The sequence below is a fragment of the Chaetodon trifascialis genome, chromosome 6 (assembly GCF_039877785.1).
Source record: "Chaetodon trifascialis isolate fChaTrf1 chromosome 6, fChaTrf1.hap1, whole genome shotgun sequence".
Classification (NCBI taxonomy): Eukaryota; Metazoa; Chordata; class Actinopteri; order Chaetodontiformes; family Chaetodontidae; genus Chaetodon; species Chaetodon trifascialis.
In genome coordinates, this window is record NC_092061.1 from 28,415,771 (window position 1) to 28,434,270 (window position 18,500).

The 18,500-nt window shown below is 40.1% G+C and overlaps 2 protein-coding genes across 2 annotated transcripts in view; one reads left to right on the forward strand and one right to left on the reverse strand.

Annotated features, from left to right (window-relative positions):
* The first annotated feature begins 7,556 nt into the window (after positions 1–7,556).
* LOC139332537 (leukocyte surface antigen CD53) lies at positions 7,557–12,656 on the forward strand. The gene is made up of 8 exons (XM_070964559.1): positions 7,557–7,648; positions 8,470–8,553; positions 9,110–9,298; positions 10,712–10,786; positions 10,879–10,986; positions 11,119–11,223; positions 11,357–11,440; positions 12,099–12,656. The coding sequence occupies exons 2-8, from the start codon at positions 8,491–8,493 to the stop codon at positions 12,168–12,170; spliced, it is 696 nt and encodes a 231-aa protein (XP_070820660.1). The 5' UTR covers positions 7,557–7,648; positions 8,470–8,490; the 3' UTR covers positions 12,171–12,656.
* Positions 12,657–12,971: 315 nt separating this feature from the next.
* Positions 12,972–18,500, reverse strand: part of araf (A-Raf proto-oncogene, serine/threonine kinase) — a 38,709-nt gene continuing 33,180 nt past the window's right edge. Inside the window, exon 16 of the mRNA XM_070964158.1 lies at positions 12,972–18,429. Coding sequence (XP_070820259.1) covers positions 18,289–18,429 — 141 coding nt within the window. The 3' untranslated portion in view covers positions 12,972–18,288. The remainder of the gene's footprint in view (positions 18,430–18,500) is intronic.

An 18,500-nucleotide genomic window follows, 5' to 3' on the forward strand; every position in this document is an offset into this window, starting at 1 on the left:
TGAGTTTACAAACATGGAGCTGATATTGAGCAGTCAGGTCACATGTTCAGTGTCTTGGTCAAAAACAATGAACAAACATTCCAGCTCGTAGAGGTAGATCTGATGGAGTGAAGAGCCCCAGTGTGTCTCCAAGTGAACTGCAGCGGTTTAAACAGCTCAGGAACAGCCAGGGTTCCCACTCGATGTGGAACGTCACACCTGGGAGATGTGCTTCCATACAGGGAAGATCTCTGAACTCTGTCTGTTCTCTTGGGGAAACTCGGGAATAACAATTTTGCAAATCCTTTTAATGTGGGAATATAGTATTGTTTAGTTTGTTTGTTGTTGTTTGTTTGTTGAGTGACATGTTCATTGAATGTATGGAAGTCTTTCGCTCTGTCATAGTTACGGAAAGACAAACAATTTCTGGAATTGCACTACCATGAGAGCCTTGAAAAGATTAGTTTCATCACACACAACTTAAAAACGCAATGCAGTGTTTCAACATATTATTTCATACTACATAAAGTCACTTTCTGGGACAGTTCTATGCTTAGCTGGTTCAGATCCATAAAATCCAGGGAGTCCAGAGCCCTCAGTGGGATGCTGACTTTATTAATGTTAGTCATTACACACCTTTGCTTTTAAAACCACGACATGTCAAAATATCTGCTGTAAAAGAGGTCTGTTTGTAAGCAAACACTGCAGGGAAATATTACCAGAACAATGTGACAGATACTTTTTGCTAATTTTACTGTGGCCTTCAGCAGAGTCAGAGACTGCACATAGTTATTGTGTTGATGATTGTTTTGCTAAACTTCAGAAGACTTTCAGTGTCTTCACACACCAACACCTCATATGTGCAGTATTAGGTCAATTTTGGTTGTTGTTACGAGTAATGTCAGTAATGGAATGGCTGAGAACATGTTTGTCACCACAAAGTTCAGTTTTAGATTATATTCCACGTCACCGTTCTTCTTGTGCACACAATATCTCAGGAGCACCAGGAGGGAATTTCTTCAAATTTTACACAAATGTTCACTTGAACTTGAACTGATTAGATTTTGAGGGCCAAAGATCACTGTGACTTCACGTCCATCCCATTCTTATGAACATGATCTTTCAGGAATGCCTTGAATTTCAAAGGCAAAAAACATCTACTGGGAATGACGTCTGAATTGATTAGATTTTGGTGATCAAACTGTAACTTTGACCACACACAACACATATTTGGCCATAATGCAATAATTCATATGCTAATTATTATAACATTTCATACAAATGTGACATTTTGACCAAAAGGTCAACTTCACTATGACATCATAATGTTCTGAAAAACACTGACAATGACTGGTCATTTTTAAACACCATAGCTCAGGAGCAGAGGGGCAGATTGTTGTATATTGCACCTTTGGTCAGATACTGAATTGATGACACTAATCTTGGTGCCCACCTTGAAACTGTGGTGATTGTTTAGATCAGGGCTACTTAAGGTCTAGACAGGAAGTCAATCTAGACCCAGTCCATATCACAGGTCGCACCATAGCTTCCCATCCAGCCCGGAGAATATGAATAAATTCTGAAATTAATGAATCTAACGGTACTCATTAGTGAAAGAGGTCCACTCCGTCCTAATTCATCAGCTTGCCAACCCCTGGCAACAAACCCAAAAGTCCGTAATTCATAGTTCACCTGTTCCTACTGAAACTCATGAAGACTGTCCATCAAATGCAAGAGGTGTCACTGTGTGTTTTCAGGTGGCCAACTGTTGTGTTGAGTGTCAAACAGTATTTCTGTTTGCTTCCTGGGATCCCGAAGAGAAGTCTGATTTGTTTTCTTTTGTTTTTCTGATAAGAGTCACTCATTGGTAGCTGACTGCCTCCTTGGTGGAAGTCTGAGAGCATTTTCTAGCAAGTATCTAGTTATCATGGATTTTCCTGTTTGGGAGTCTGTTCACACTGATATAGATTAATAAAAAATATTTATTTTTTATAAAGTGAAAAAAATAAGTGAAAATATTAGTGAAATATTAAGTAGTAATAGGCTAATGAGAGTTAATAAATGCCACTTTTTTTTCTTTTCTTTTCTTTTCTTTTCTTTTCTTTTCTTTTCTGTTCAAAAGTCCTGCCCCACAGTGTCTGCCCTTGGACAAATGCAGGTGAGGACACGTGCCATGTTGTGTTTGGACAGGCTAATGTAGCTGGACATCAGTCACAGCGAACCTGTCCCAGATGATTGTGGTTTTAATGTGGTTTACATACCTGCTGTTGACACAGTTGTCATGGTACTGGGGGAAGTGTTGTGTGTTGTTGCTGCTGAGTTCACACATTATCGTGACACCAGAGAATTAGCTATCAATTTTGCTAGTTAATGTGAAGCTATCAGATCGATAGAACGCGATCACTGTTAAATGTGATAACTTAAACCTAGAACTACCTAACATTGGTACTATACTAAAATGTGTACATGTCAATTAATGCAACATTGTGCTTTTTATAGCTGCTTTTTGTCTTCTTTAATCACTGTGGTTACGGGGTCATGTGTACGGTGCCGCAAACGGCAAAGCGGGTGACGGTTCCAAGATGGCGGCCCCACGGCTCATCAGCGCCGATAGGCAGTAGCGGTCGATGCGGCGTCTACTCTTTATATGTCTATGGTCTGGTCCTACAGGACCGGTCCATCCCTCAGGTCGAGTCCCCCTAGTGGCTTGGCGCACTTCCGTTTTGTGGAGGAATATTGCAGCGTTTCTCTCTTGCAGTTGTTTTGGGGTTGTGTGTGTTTTGATGTTTGCAGCATTTTTCTTTCGCATTTGTTTTGTGTGTTTGTAAGTTTTTTTTTTCTGCTTCGTTTCTGTGATTGCAGCATTTTTCTATTGCAGCGTTTTTCTGTTGCATTTGTTTTATGTGTTTGTGTGTTTTTGGCTTTGCATCATTCCTGTGTTTGCAGCGTTTTGCCGTTTGCGGCGTGTTTGCCTTTGTCGGCCACCGTACATGTGGCATTGACTAGCAATCCAGTTTGAAGTTTTGAAGTGTTACGTGTACAGTGGCTTTCATATTAATCAAAGTGCCACGTTTTTAGTGTTGGTTGATGCTGATGTTAATGATTTTGTGTATTAGGGAGTTATTACCACTGTGCTCTGTTAGACGTTGCCTTTGAAAAACAGAAATCCTTATTTTCAGCTTGCTGTGACTTATTATCTGTTCAACAGTTAAACTGAGTATTGTAGAATGATTTAGAATGTTTAATTCTGAATGTTTAGTGAAGAGAGTGGTGGCTAATTGTAACGTGCTGCTGTGAACGTCTAAATCTTGGAAATGCTGAATGGAAAAGTCCAGATGAATGTTTCTGTGGAATCTGAAATTGAGATGAAACGGTTTACTGCCATGTTGAAATAAAATGATTTCTGACTGTCAGTTAAGGTGTTGAAGGTTGAACTACTATGAAATTAGATCAGATGACTGTTTGTTGATCAATGCTTTTGCAGCTTTTTACAGATGCATAATAACAGCAATGCTATAGTAGTATATAGTGTATTATTGAAGTATGTAAACTTCTAAACTTACAGTAAGTGTCAATTAACAGCACAGATACGGTTTTTATAAGTGGCTGTTCCTGGTTTTAGTCATGCTTGTGGTGTAACTGTACGTTGACCCCTGACTGAAATGTCTCAACAACAGTTAGATTTCCAATTAATTTGGTACAGACATTCATTGTCCCCAGAGGATGAATCCTATGACCTTGGTTATCCCCTGACTGGATCTAGTGCCAACAGCAGGTCAAGTTTTTTACTTATCTCAACATTTTGAAGATGGGTTGTCATGAAATTTGGTAAATTCAGATTCATGTCCCCCATATGAGGGCTAATAACTTGTCCCTAACATTTACAGCTAGCACCATTGTCAGGTCTGCTCAGCTGCTTAGCATTGGCATGTTAGCACGGTGACATTTATGTTTAGATTAACTAATTTGTGGATTGAAAGCAGACTTGGGGATTTCCGGTCTGACTGCACGCGAGTGGATGTCACTGTGAGCGAGGCTCCTCACAAACTTCCAAATATAACTCGAAAATAGCTCAAATTAGACCTCAAGTGCAATGAATACTTACATCATATTTGTCAAGGGATATGAATCTGAGATCTGGAGCAGTTACCCAGGGAATGTGGGCTGGAAATAAGACAAAGGAAACGCACGTGACAAACAAATCAAAAGAAATGGAAATGAGTGGGCTCGAACAAAGCCTGAAAAGTATGCTGATGGACTTCAAAGGAGATATTTCCAAACAGATTGCGGAATTCCGGTTGGACTTCGAAAACTTTTCATCAGAAATGAAGCAAATGCGGAAAGACGTGAATGAAGTCCGCTCTACTCTAGGGGAGGCTGTGAGGAATATTGGAGAAGCCGAACAAAGAATCAATCAGCTGGAGGAGAGAGAGGTGACCACAAATATGACTGTAAAACATCTGTTACAAGAACAAAAAAGATGAATAAAAAGTTGGAGTATCTCGAAAACAAATCAAGGCAGAACAATATACGAATTTACCGAGTGAGAGAAGGAGCAGAGGGGGATGATGCGGTGGGATTTATAAAATCAGTGCTTGTGGAAAAGCTAGAGATCCCTGCCGACACGATACACATAGTTGCAGCGCACCGCTCACCCACACAGAAGCCGGCACGAGAAGACGCAACTCCTCGGTCTGTCGTGGTCCGCTTCCCACAGTGGAATACCCGACAAAAAGTTCTGCAAGCAGCCTGGTCAAAAAAAAAGAGGTTTAAGGTGGAGATGACCGGATTTATTTTTCCCAAGATTTCTCGAGCAAGATAGAGAAAGAAAGAAGCGGGTACGCCTCAATAAGAAGACAGCTGAAAGAAAAAGTGTGAACTCATACATAATATATCCAGCCAGATTGAGGGTCTTTGGAGATGGGGGGGTCCGTGACATGCAACACCCTGGAGGATGCAGAAGCGCACCTACAGGAGCAGGGAATGCTCCCCACCACCAACCCGAGGCCGCATCACGCGCTGGTGCGCGCAGCGGAGGCTCAATCCAAGCCATTCCAGAAAACGCATAACTAGAAGCACAGGCGGAGGCGGAGAGACAAGAAATTGAAAAGAAACTCATGCTCTGTAGACAAACATACTATGATAACAGTCCAAAAGCACTGAAGATATTAGCAACTACATTAAAGAAACGGAGAGAAAAGACTGCAGTAACCACCATTATAGATAAAAACCACCATTATAGATTAAAACCTTTTTATAGATAAAAAGCCTATTTTTTTTTCTTTCTTTAACTATTTACCATTTATGTGCGCATTCATTTTACTGTTTGTTTGTTTGTTTGTTTGTTTTTCTTACTTCTGGGGTATTTGGTATATGTATTTTAAGTTTTGAAAGGTTATGTTTGACTGTGCCACACGGGTGAAAGATAACAAAAACTAAATATTGTGTCAAGTTATTGTAGCAGTGACTTTTGGATTTAACTCAAAGTTAGCAGTTAAATATCTCGCTTTGCCCTCAGGTTTTCTGACTGACTGATAAAAGACTAACTGAACAGACCCTGTTCTTTTCCATATAGGCCAACAGTAATGGTTCTCTTGTAAAGTTGGCCTGTCAGTGCACATGTTCCTCTGCTCCAGTGATGGGTCACACTGATGGTGATGGAGGATTTGAAGAGGAAACGGAGGTGCTGTGCCAACTTTGACTGAACAGCTGCTGAGGTGATGAATCTGGGTGAATAAAGAAGTCAACCAACAGCATCAATCACGTGGAGAACTGCACCATCTTGTGGCTTCTTGATGTTACTGTAAGTCCTACGAGAAACCTGTGCCTCAGCGAGTTTGTGTTCTGTTACTGTAACATCCAGAATCAAGATGCTGAGTTCAGTGAAGCTGACTGGCTCTTTGAATCCGCTTCTTTCTGTGTTCAAGGTCCACATGAGCATTTTAAGGTTAGAAGGCAGCAGGTCCACGTGCTACAAGGTAAGGATTTTATCCAACATGTTGTATCATCCCAGGGACACTGTTTCCCACTGTTGAACAGTTTATTTGAGGTTGGTGATCATCTGTTCCTCCACAGTTAACCAAACTGCAACCAACACACTTCAAGCTCTCTTCCTATAGTTCACTTTGCACATAAAACCAAATTTCCTCATGTGTTAAACAAGAGCTTACTGACAGTTAGCAGCTGCTAAGATGAGAGTGAGAAGGTGGAATGAAAAACATTCCTTCCATTCTGACCTGCGTGGCTTGCTGAAGTCACAATGCTTATGAGCTAAAAATGCAGTAAATCCATTATCATCCACTTGCTTTAGAGCTTTGCTCAATTTGTTTTTAGGTCAAACAAACTACTTGATGAAGATACAATGATGAAGATCATTGATGAAGGCACCTGCTGACATGTCGTCCAGCCCTTCAGAGTGGATAGCTTGTGGAAACAACATGCCTTATTGTTGATGTACCCCAAAACTATCTTGGAGTTAGTCCAGATGTACTCATGGATGTCTGTGCTTGCTACAACTGCTGCAGCCGTCAGCTCTAATGTGGGGATAGTTCTGACCTCAAAGGAGCTCCTCTGGACGTTCCTATAACCAGAGCACAATAAACAATTCATTCACATGTCGCAAATATAAACCCTGGCCTTAATATGTATTTGCATCAGAAAAGTGGTGAAGCTCTTGTCTCAAGACATGTCCAAAGTCAGCTGGCACATAGCTGTTAGATGTGGCGTATCCTTTTTGTGTGTACACATGGTTTAACATTCGGCCCCTGGGCTGCTCATATCAAAGGAGAACACAAGTGCTCCAGAATGTGACTGAGATAGAAAGCAACGTGTTTGACACATTTCTGGAGGTGCTTCTGATCTGTGAGTGAAGATTAACGTCAGCTTGAAGATTTGAGAAGCAGGATTTTCTAGTGACTACAGGTTCATAGCTGTGTGTGTGTGTGTGTGTGTGTGTGTGTGTGTGTGTGTGTGTGTGTGTACGTGTTACTCTGTTATGTTGCACAGTTGCCAGAAAGGGAAATCACTCTATACTTATTCTTACAGGCTGCTCTATTTGTATTTTAAGCAGCTGATTTTCACAAGTACCCTAGTCTGCCTGTGAAATGGAAACCACACCCTGTGGTCCACGAACAGGTTCTCATTTCATACTGAAACTTAATGTTCGGTCAACAGGGGAGCACAACAAAGTTTCCTCATCTGTGTTAGTGTTCCCACTTTAATCTCTAGCTTTTGAACTATGCAAGCGTAGTACAACAGAAGCACATCTTCCTTTTCCAGAAACTAATATTGCTGAAATTCTCCTGTGGCAGCTCATATGCTGTATTATTATTCAACATGTTTTTAACCTCCCAGCTCTCCAGCACAGTTTGGCTGTTTTAGAGTGGGCTTTATCTTGGAATGTACATGCTATCTAAACACATCAGTGTGTCACAGACATGCATCTTCTGTCTTTGTTGCTGTTATTTTGGTTTGTTACCCGCTGCACTTTCTCAGTCATAGATTTTCCAAGTTGCTAATGTTGAGATAGAGGAAGTGAGAGGGAGGTGCTGAAAGCCCCATGAAGCGCTGCACGGGCCACAGCCCGCAGAGAAGTGGAAGTGGAAGCAACAGCAAAGTTCGTTGAGCACAAATCTTAAGAGAGAGACAAACAGATTATTCCTCCAAACAGGTATGACCTACACTTTATTTTTCATCTTTATTCATCTCTTCTGAGTGTTTGAATAAGATTAAACTTTTCAAGTGTTACAAAGATCATGTTTCACGTACTCTTTCACTGTTCTTTTTATCATATAATATAGTATTTCTCATATATTCTATACAATTATAGTATACTTTTATTTATCTATTTAATTAATGACTCATGTCAGTAAACTAAGATGTATGTAAATATCAACCACGTAAAAATACTCATTTGAAAATTGAAAAACAAAATATGGCAGCTGTCGTTTAGTAATGTTAAGGACCTAAAAACAGATCAAATATTAGCAAAATGATATATAGTTGTGTCTTTATTAATCATTCCGAGCAAAGATCAGATCTAAATAGGTCAACAATTTGATGTTATTTATTAAAGTAGTGTCTTAAACACGCTATGTTTCTGGTAAAAGGTTGCGTGGGGCTTTTCCCCAGAAGTATTCACTTTATATTTTGGGAAACTTGTGGTAATCCACAGTAGACCAAACCCCTGTGATGTCATCAGCAACACAAATTCTTGTCTGGATGTCACAGCGACCACAAACTATACTGTATTTGTGTCACGTTTAATAAACATAAAATCGATTTGACACATACCCTGTGCTTGTAAATTGAGGGGAAACAGGAAGTGAGATGTGTCAGCATCTCTTCCCCACAGTGTGAGCTAAGACAGACACGCCGAAACAAAAGGCTAAATAATATGCTGCTTTTGAGTGCAGATCAGATTTATTTTGGCTTTTGGCTTTCATATTCTATGGACTAAAACACATTTTGTTTGTTTGTTTCTTGTTACAGGTCTGATCAGAGGTTTACAGAATGACTCAAGGATGCCTCAAGTGTTTAAAGTTCACCATGTGTGCCGCCAACTTCCTTTGTTTTGTATGTATGTCTCAATCATCCAGCATCATATTCAGAGGTCATTATGGTATATGTTGTTCGTTCTGCAGTTGTCAGGGGGTGTAATTGTAGTATAACTCAGCTAATAACATAGAAACTATGATTTGACAAATACATTTTTAACACCTGGATACCACCAGCTGTTGTTGAGTGTGTGAAAATTAGTAAGTAAACTGTCAAAAAAGTTGATAGCTAAAGGCTGGAAACTCAGGGATTTATTTATGTATTTATGATGCAGCCATGAGTAAGAAGCAGCTGGTTGAGTTGTATATTAACTTTGCCTGTACAGTGACTAGGAACCAAAGCTGTTACATAAATGTAACAAGTAAAAAGTACAATATTTCCCACTGAAATGTAGTAGTACCTGAGTAAATGTAGGACATTACCCGACAGGAAAGAATGCCCTTGAGCAAGGCATTGACTCACCGCTTGCTCTGGTGGTGCTGCTCACTGAAGAAACTGCTGAATGAATGTTATTGTGATGAGTGTGCAGGGTGTGTAGCACGACGTGACCACAGTGTTCGTTCTCTCCTGTCAGATGTGTGGCGTGGCCGTGCTGGGTTTCGGTGTGTACATGATGGTGACCTTCAAGATAGCTGCGCTCACCCCGACGTTGGCCAGCTTCAACTTGGCCAACATGCTGCTGATCAGCGGCATTGTCATTACTTGTGTGTCCTTCCTGGGTTTCCTTGGCGCTCTGAAGGAGAACCGCTGTCTCCTCCTGACAGTATGACTGACACACACACACACACACACACACACACACACACACACACACACACACACACACACACACACACACACACACACACAGCATGTCATGGTCATTGCTCCAGTCAATCTGCTTACATCTCATGGTCAGCTATTCAAGTCCTTTTTTAGGCAACTTTGATGTTGTCAGTCATCTTAACACAATCTGGCGCCATGTCACAAGCTGATAAATAAGTCTCTCATAAGTCAGTTATTACACTGAGTCTTATTATTGTGATGTGCCTACTGCACATCATAGTGAGTAGGTAGGCCAAACTAAGGTGACCTAGTGTAGATGAGGCTGGAGTAACAGGACTACTTTTTCTGCAGAAAGAAGTGTTCTCTGGAAAATCCAGAGTAATTGGGACACTGTTTCTGGAGACACACACTGCGCTTGAGATTTTTTAAATTATGTTATTATTATATTCATCCATTTTCTATGCCGCTTATCCCTTTCAGGGTCGCGGGGGGGCCGGAGCCTATCTCGGCTGTCAATGGGCGAGAGGCAGGGTACACCCTGAACCGGTCGCCAGCTGATCACAGGGCACATAAACACAACCATTCACGCTCACACTCACACCTAGAGGCAATTTAGAGTCACCAATTAACCTAATGAGCATGTTTTTGGTCTGTGGGAGGAAGCCGGAGTACCCGGAGAGAACCCACGCATTGTTATTATTATATATATCATTATATTATGTTTATTTCAAACATTGGTTTGAGAGGATATGCAGAGCATCATTTTAACCACCACTAAGTCATAGAGTCTTAACCAAGCCTCCACAGCCATGCATCAAAATCCCCCAAGTGAATTCAAAGGGAAGGAAACATTTGGAGCTCACTGCATCATGCTTCGGTTTTGAATCTGCTTTACATATTTTGTATCACTAATAAAATAATGAATTAACTAAAGGCCAATTCAGATATCTTCAAATTATTGTAACAATAAATAGGGAAATAAACAGAGGTCAACAGGTGGCAGACAAACCGACAGCGTATGCAGCTGTTAGCAAAGTGTGTGTGCACAACTACAGCAAGTACATAAAGTCAAAGAAGGAAGTTGGTCTGCAAACTCAAGACCATTTGGGAAATAATTTTGTTTTCTCTTCCAAATCCATGTATGTGATCATCTGATTGCTTGTGTTTCTTGCCCCACTGGCCCTTCAGTATTTTGAGTGGTTGTTGTGTTTGTAGGTCTCAGGAATGAATTTAGTGAGTATAATGTTATTAATATTGATAAGAAAGTTGGACAAAACTAAGAGAGTAAGATCCAAGTTGACACGTGTTGGAATTTAATTTCTGTAAATATTATGCAGTGCTGTCATATAATGTGAATGCATTTCAAAAAGTGAAAAGTTAAATACTGTTGTGAAATGCACTCTGTTGACAGTTCTTCCTGATACTGTTCTTGCTGATGCTAGTGGAGCTGACTGCAGCATGTTTGCTACTGGTGTATGAGGGAGAGGTAGGGTCACATCATTTGTTCTCACACATAAAGGAAGCATATACAATATGTATGATCTGCAATTTTAACTATTTCTCACTATCACTATTTAGATTGCTAAATGGGTGAAAGAAGATCTCATTAAAGGCTTGGAAAAGGCAAAAGGAAAGACTGGAAATACAACAGATGTGATGAGTGACTGGGATCTGGTTCAGGAGCAGGTAAGTGAATCAGAGCAGAGACAGCTGACAGCTCTGGACTGTCATCACATAAGTGACTATGGATGTGAATGTGTGCTGAAAAATACTGAGAGCTAAGTGATCTCAGTCTGTTCTCTGACTGATTTGTTCCAGTTCGATTGCTGTGGAGTCAAAAATAGGACAGACTGGGGAGACAAAGTGCCTCAATCTTGCTGCAAGAACAAATGTAACACCCCGCAACCCGAGTACAGAGAAGAGGTAGACACAGTTCGCCCCTGTGAACAGCTTGCATTCAGGCTTGTTTTTTGACATACTGTGAAGGTCAGGGTCACATCTTTTTGAAATGCCAGATGCTGTAGGTCATTTCAACTTTTATGCTCTTTGTTTGCAGGGTTGTTTGACAACATTGAAGAACTTGTTTGAGGAGAATTTCCTAACCACTGGGATTTCTGTCATTGTCCTCTGCATTGTTGAGGTAAACGGATGGTTATTCAATTTACCATATTCACATAATCATTAAAAGTCGCCACCAAACTGCAAGGAAAAGATTCTTTGTTAACTTCTCCACACAACTCTAAGCACGTGAACTGTGCTGTGGGGGTATTGCAAAATGAACATGAGGAAATGGAGGCCTGTTGATTCAAGTTATCAAAGAAAATGAGTGACTGTATGCTACCTGCCCAGCACCACACAGCGGACAATTGTTAACGACGAGCTGGCAAAAGCAGTGACTTGCTGGTGAACACAGTGGAGTATTTAGCTGCTAAAGACCTGGACATATTCCCTAAGGAGTTGGAGACCCAGAGCTAAAATGTGACTCCAGATGAGGCAGCTGTTTGCTGACACGTTTGCCTGAGCAGCTTTGAACAGTGACAGAAGCTGTCTCTGAAATCAGTCTGTTATTCATTAACTCAAAAAATCAATTGAAAATGCTGTTTTCAGCTTGTTGTGCCTTCAAGTGGCCAAAAAATTATTTAACGCAGCTTTAATACTCTCCCCAAATCAGCTCAAATTAAAAAAAAATCCCCCCTTGAGGCTTTTCCATATGGTTGCAGCTATGAAGTATTATCCGTGAAACAAGTTTATCTGTAGCGTTCTTCAATCTAACTTTTTTAAATGTTGTTTGTTGACAGGTCTTGGGAATGTGTTTCGCCATGACACTCTTCTGCCACATCAGTAGATCTGGACTGGGCTACAAATTATAGACATCATTCTCTGAAACAATACGTAAACGTAGCTTTGAGTTAATATTGTTGTACAGTTGTCTTTGCAGAAGCCTGGAAAAGGCATCAGTTGTTTCTGGAAAAGCTCATTTCAGATTTTAGTAAGCTTTATTTGACCATAATTGTAAAAGATTTTTGAGGCTGACAGAACAAACTTACTCATTGAAAGGAAAGATGTTTCAGGCATCTCTGGCCATCCATAACTGCAAGTGATCAAGCGATGTAAAATGCTGTTTCAGTCCACGCTGTGTGAAATGAAAGCCATTTTGTTTACTGTGTGACTTGCTTGTTGCCACATTTCTCTCCACTTGTCTACAATCTACAACTTTTGAAGGAAATCATACTGAAAAGCATCTGTTGTAAAATATAACACATCCACTGTAAGTCTTCCACAAACTTTTCAAACTTGACAACTTTTGGAAAACCCGCATTAAACTAATAAAGTATTGCTTACAGTGTCAAGACTGCACCAGGTCCTCCATTTTGACTGTTTTCATGTTGTCAGATGATCAGCACTTCCTGTATCGAGCTTGCAGTTCACTGATCTGTGGTGGAGCCATACATGTAACCACTTCCTCTTTTGATCTGTTTAACCATCAGCTGGTTCCTCTAAAAATTGTCTGACACTTCTGTTCCTGTAAATCTCATTTGAGAGGCAGTGACCCTCAATTTAAATGTTTGAGACATCCAATGTTTAAGGAAGAAATTCTGTCTAAAAACTGACACATGTAAACATTTCCTTGTCTCACAAAAACTCTAATGAAGGGAGGCAGAGGAGCAAGTAACACAGATGAAATGTATTTATTTAAAGAATAAGTCCTGCATCAATATTTTAAGACCAAAAAAAAAAAAAAAAAAACTAAAAAAATACTAAGATTTCTTTTACACTTTAAAATAATTTTGTTCTTTTTGAAACCATCACACAAAAATAGAAACAAGTACAATTTTTGTAATAAAAAAGATGTAACTGTACACAGCAGAATATACCATTTATTGCAAACTGAACACCCCTGACACCTCAGAAACTATAAACACAAGTATTGCAATTCACCTAGAGATATGAAAAGACAATAAAAATAAAATATTCAAAATAAAATAAAAACCTACTCTGATACAGCTCTCATCCTCTTCTCTGAAACAAACAGCTGTGTTAAGCCTGGTTTCCCCCTCAGTGCAGGCAGCAAAGCATCTTGTTGTATGTGTCATGAAGCTGTTCAGGTCCATTTTAACAAGGGATTTCCAGTAAGTGTGGCACTTGCTCCTTCCTCCTTTAGATAACAGATGAATACAGTTCTCTTTGGGAGACACCATGGTAACACAAAACTGAGCCAAAATGATTGAACATCCTGTCTGAAGAGGGAGATAAAGAGAAACCTGCTGCAACATTCCATTATTGTAAAGCCCTCCTGATCTTACATTATGGAAATTCAAAAGACTTTCTGTCGATGCTATTGCTGAAAGACCATGAAAAGCAGCTCATTTACAACAGATGGGTTTTGCTTAATTCAGCAGGCCATTCAAATTACTTACAGACTGTATTTATCACAGGACACGCTCAAGTTTAACATGCCGCCCACCATATAACTTACTTTTATTTTACAGTATTTTGAAGTGTTACCATTAACAGATACCATTGTAGTGAAAATCTAAAACTAAAATCTGGTAAAAAGTTTGATACATAGTTTGTGCTCAAGATTAAAAACTATAACAAATGCCCCTGCAGGAGATGGTATCAGAAGAAAAGTGATTTGAAGGAGCAGACAGTACCATGCCTAAAGCACATTCTTGTTAGAGAGAAAGTGTCCTGTGATGACATGAATGTTGCAAAGAGTTTTCTCTCTCTGTAAACATTTAATCCATCTCAAAAATGTGGTTGCAGATGAGAACATCTGCAAAAATGTCAATAAATAAAATCCTTCCCAACCCTGGTTCACAAGTCCCCACCCCAAGCCCTGCTGGTAAAACCAATTTCCCTGTGAACACCATCCACTGATAGCACTGTAATGAGTAAGAACACTCAGGGTACCCAGCCCCTATTATTACAACATTAAAATATCAAGGTTTAAATGTCTGATCTGCTGTCAGTCATTACTGATTGACACAGATGGTAAGATCTGTTCCACTTAATGCTCAGTCACATCACATACAATATACAGAGAAGCAAGGCCAGTTCACAGAACACCAAACACCAGCTGAAACACCACCCTCACAGCTGCTGCTAGTCCATTTACACGAGTGTGACACTAAACCCACGACTCATTATTATCATGAAGGTAATACTTTCAAGATCACCAATTATTCCAGTAAGCAATGAACTCTGTTAATTAATTCCTAGGAATAAAATGGAATAGTTACCTCGGCCACTATCAATTGAGGAAAAGAGTGGTCACACATAAGTGCTGTGGACATGTTAAAAATCAAGAAGATAAAACGTCTGATACAAAGCTCTGCTCAGAAACCTGAAGAGTCAAGACAATGTGAAGCGAGGTGTTGCTCTTCCTTCACTCAGGAGCACTTTTTGCTGTGCATTAGCCTACAATTACTTGTTTGAACAGCACTGGTAGAGTTATAAGGACACCTGTGACTAAGGATAGCTTTATTTTCTTCAGTTCTCACACGCCATATGAGAAACTCTGGTTGTTTGTATTAATCCTCCTCTCCATACTGCCTGTGACCTTCTTCTTAGTGCAACTACAAAGTAAGTCACTGTGGCAGGTGCATGTAGGTTTGTATCCAGATGTTTTTGCCTTCCTGGAAACTAACCTACATGCAAATATCACAAACTATCACTCAAGCAGGGCTCAGCAAGGAAAAATGTCCACGGAAACAGAGGGAGGGAATGTGACTTTGAAAGTTAAGATCAAGCCTAATTTTTAGTTTAAACTAGGTATCTGGATTTTGTCCCCCATCTTTTACAGCGTGGTCTCATGAGGAGGGGATCGCTTCACTGTACAAAGAGTAAGAATGATTACAGTAATCAGTAACTGAAGATACTGTACAGTACATGGCATGAACAGTATTATATCCAAATCTATCTTTGATTATTACTAAACCTGAGGCTCAGATCCTCTTTTGGGATATTTTGACCACTTTTTAACAACTGTCAGCAAAAACTATATCATTATCTATCTAATGAGTCCCAAATGTTTTCTTGTTAATATTATCAACTATGTGGTTTAAAACTACATGACTGAAGAATTATGGCTTATAAATTTCTAAAAATCTGAAATCTACAGACATGTCAATTTCTATAGAAAACAAATGTAAGAACACAGAGCAGGCATCTGCTTATGTGATAAACAACAAGCTTGAACCCAACCAAAATCTTTACATTGGTAGTAAAGGGGCCAATGAGAAGACAAGCTTTCAGAAATCTGGTGTTTTTCACTAGTGTCACTGATTGTACAGGACACAGAGAGGAAAAGCAACTCCGGGCAAGGACACTCACGCAAATTCCTTCTGCCATGTACACTTTTGATGATTTCACATTGGCAAATCCAGAGATCACGCTGTGAAGCTACATGATAACTCCTTTCCTGAGAACGGAGCATGGAAGCGTACACACAGCCTGGCTTGGCCAAGAAACTCTGGCCACATGGGAAAAATTCATTGTTCATGCCCAATTTAAAATAAACAGTATTTGAACTTTTCGTCTCTGTATTTCATTCTTTACACAATCACTATTAATGGAGAGCGACAGTGTGAATGCCTTCCAGGAGAGACCGTCCTAAAAGGTGTGCCACCATCCCGATTAATGACGTGTTGTGTTGAGGATACACGATTTAATTCTTGGAGAAAGACTGGTGGCTATTACAGCAGGTTTCCATCCTGCCTTGGGGTGTGGCCATTTGGAGCAGGAAAACACTTATTTGGACTTGGTCTGACAAATGTCTTCCAGCCTAGTTCATCTGAAGCACACTGAACCCTAAGAACATTAATTACCTCCCACAGTGCATCCAGATTAGAGTGACTAATTAACCAAGTTACTCACAGTGTTCATGCATCATCAACAGCTACAATCATAGTTGAAGTGTATGCGTGGGCATGTATCTGTGAAATCTCGACCAGTGGCTAATCCGTGATGCAGTATGAGAGCAAGAGGAATACATTTTTAAGACTAAACAGCAAAAGACCAGTTGAAGCTGTGTGCCATATCAGTACACCCCAGTGCCAATGTGTCTCACCTCTGAGTTGTAGAAAAAAAGACTCACTATATGTAGCAGCAATACAACTAACTATTAAGACTGCAACTGATCAAGGTATGTCAATTCCTCATGAGGCTAAAAATGACTGAATATAAGAAGACATTTGTAAATCTTATCAGAAACCCTGCCATCTGGAGTGTGTTGACATTCTGATAGAAGTAGGAGTCAGTGGAATAGAAAGCCTTGGGAGGTTCCACGTTCTTTGAGAATTCCTTGAATTTGATGGTGTACTCTGCTGAGAGCTTTGCATGAGCACATGGATGTGTGTTTGTCGTGGATGTATTAGGGGCAGACCAATAAACTGAGCAGATCTCACACAATAATGTGAGCCGTTGCCTTTAACATAGTTGTAGTATTGACCCACACTAATCTGTCTATTGAGAGGATTAACCTCAACTATCTTTCTAGAGTATTTTTATCAGCATCAAAATGTTAATATTCTGGGTGTTTGTGCCCTGTGATGATTAAACTCATTTTTAATGGGTTTTCTTTGAACCGATTAAAATTAAAAGCTTGAGAAAACATGACATTAAATCATTGGACAAACCTTTCTGTTCAATCTGAACTTCTTACAAGAAACTACAATAAATCCCAGTGAAGTAAGGTAAATAACATTATAAGCATGAAATTCATTTGTTTCAGGAATTGACAGCATCTTAACGCAGCAGTAGACAACTGAACACACACAACGTAAAGCCTTCTGCCTGCATCACTTTGCTAAACCACTCCCACCAACCCCACACGTTAGAACGGCAGCAGCGAGTCGGTTGCCAAGTGAAAGCTCATGCCTTGTAGGCCTGATCTCCACAACGTGGCCTCGCCAACACCCTGGTCCCTCTCACTGTAACTCGCTGTGTAATGCGCTTTAGTTGAACTTTTTTAGTCTGTTGCAACAATGAAAACTTGGGTCCAAGATGAACATTGTGATTTTAAAGACAATGGCGTGCCTCCTTGAGGATGTCTACCCAAATAAGATAAATTATTCTGAGATGTTAACCCTTTTGTTGGAGGTCATTTTGATTTGCAAAGATCCGCATATTTTCAACAAAGTTACAAATATTCATTTTCATTTTTCACTGAACTTTTTCGCATAGTTCAGTGTCTGAGGTTTGCCTATCTATTCTCAACCTCTCATAGTTTGAGCTTTCCCTTCCTCCGCCTTCTCATGTTGGGTGTCAATTGTAGTTAAATATGTTGTATGACTTTCCATTGAGACAAAATGTATCTTTTACAAGACACTCTGAAACAGGCACTCAGTCTGCTTTCAAATCACTACATTCACATCTCAGATCCCATTTACATTTATATTAGACTGAAATGAGCTCATGACACTGAGCAAGTATGGAAGCTGTTCAAGAGACCTGAACCTGCAGCTCCAGCGTTATGGCTGATGAACTGATTTTAATTTTGGGCTATGATCACAGTACTCCTAAAAATGTCTGAATAACACTACTTTACTATTAAAAATGGGCAACACAATTTTGTATGTGCAAACAAGTCTATTTTTACTTTTCCTCAAAACAACTGAAGAAACCTCCTAATAGGTCAGAGTATCTAATGCTAGTCAACCAGTTTGATGGCTTTTCTCAAGTGGACTTACCAGAGGCGCTTTGACATACTTCTAGATACCGTAGACATTATATCACCTAATGAGTAGATTTTGTCATTTGTTTAACGGACGAGAGGATTCCCTATCAGACTAAACAATGTGTTACGGGTATTTCTACAGATACAGATTTTTGTGTTGAATGCTAAAGCTCCAAGGCTCTGCAGGACCAGGGAATAAGCTGGGGATCAGTGTCCATCAGGACTGTCAGCCTGTGGCCTCTCTGAGGCACAAGAATGCTGTGGTTCTGGACAAGGTGATGGCCTCGCTGCCCAGTGCTGTGTGGAGCTTAAAGCGGCATCAGCCTAGTGGTGTGGAACAGGAGGGGGTTCAGGTCCTCTGCATGGACGGCCCGATGGAGCGATGGCTCCGAGCGACTCCGCTCGATTTTTGGCAGTAGATCTTGAACCTGCTCAATGGCTACCAGGATCTGATGAAGGAAAACCAAACGTAAAGGCGACTGTCAATATGAGATTAAAGTGCATTGTTCATATACCTTTT

Bases quoted from the DNA above. Each gene is read 5' to 3' on its own strand.
- LOC139332537 (XM_070964559.1), top strand. From the start codon at position 8,491: ATGACTCAAGGATGCCTCAAGTGTTTAAAGTTCACCATGTGTGCCGCC. The intron at 10,987-11,118 runs GTAAGTGAATCA...GATTTGTTCCAG, and splicing joins GGGATCTGGTTCAGGAGCAG to TTCGATTGCTGTGGAGTCAA. The intron at 11,441-12,098 runs GTAAACGGATGG...GTTTGTTGACAG, and splicing joins TTGTCCTCTGCATTGTTGAG to GTCTTGGGAATGTGTTTCGC.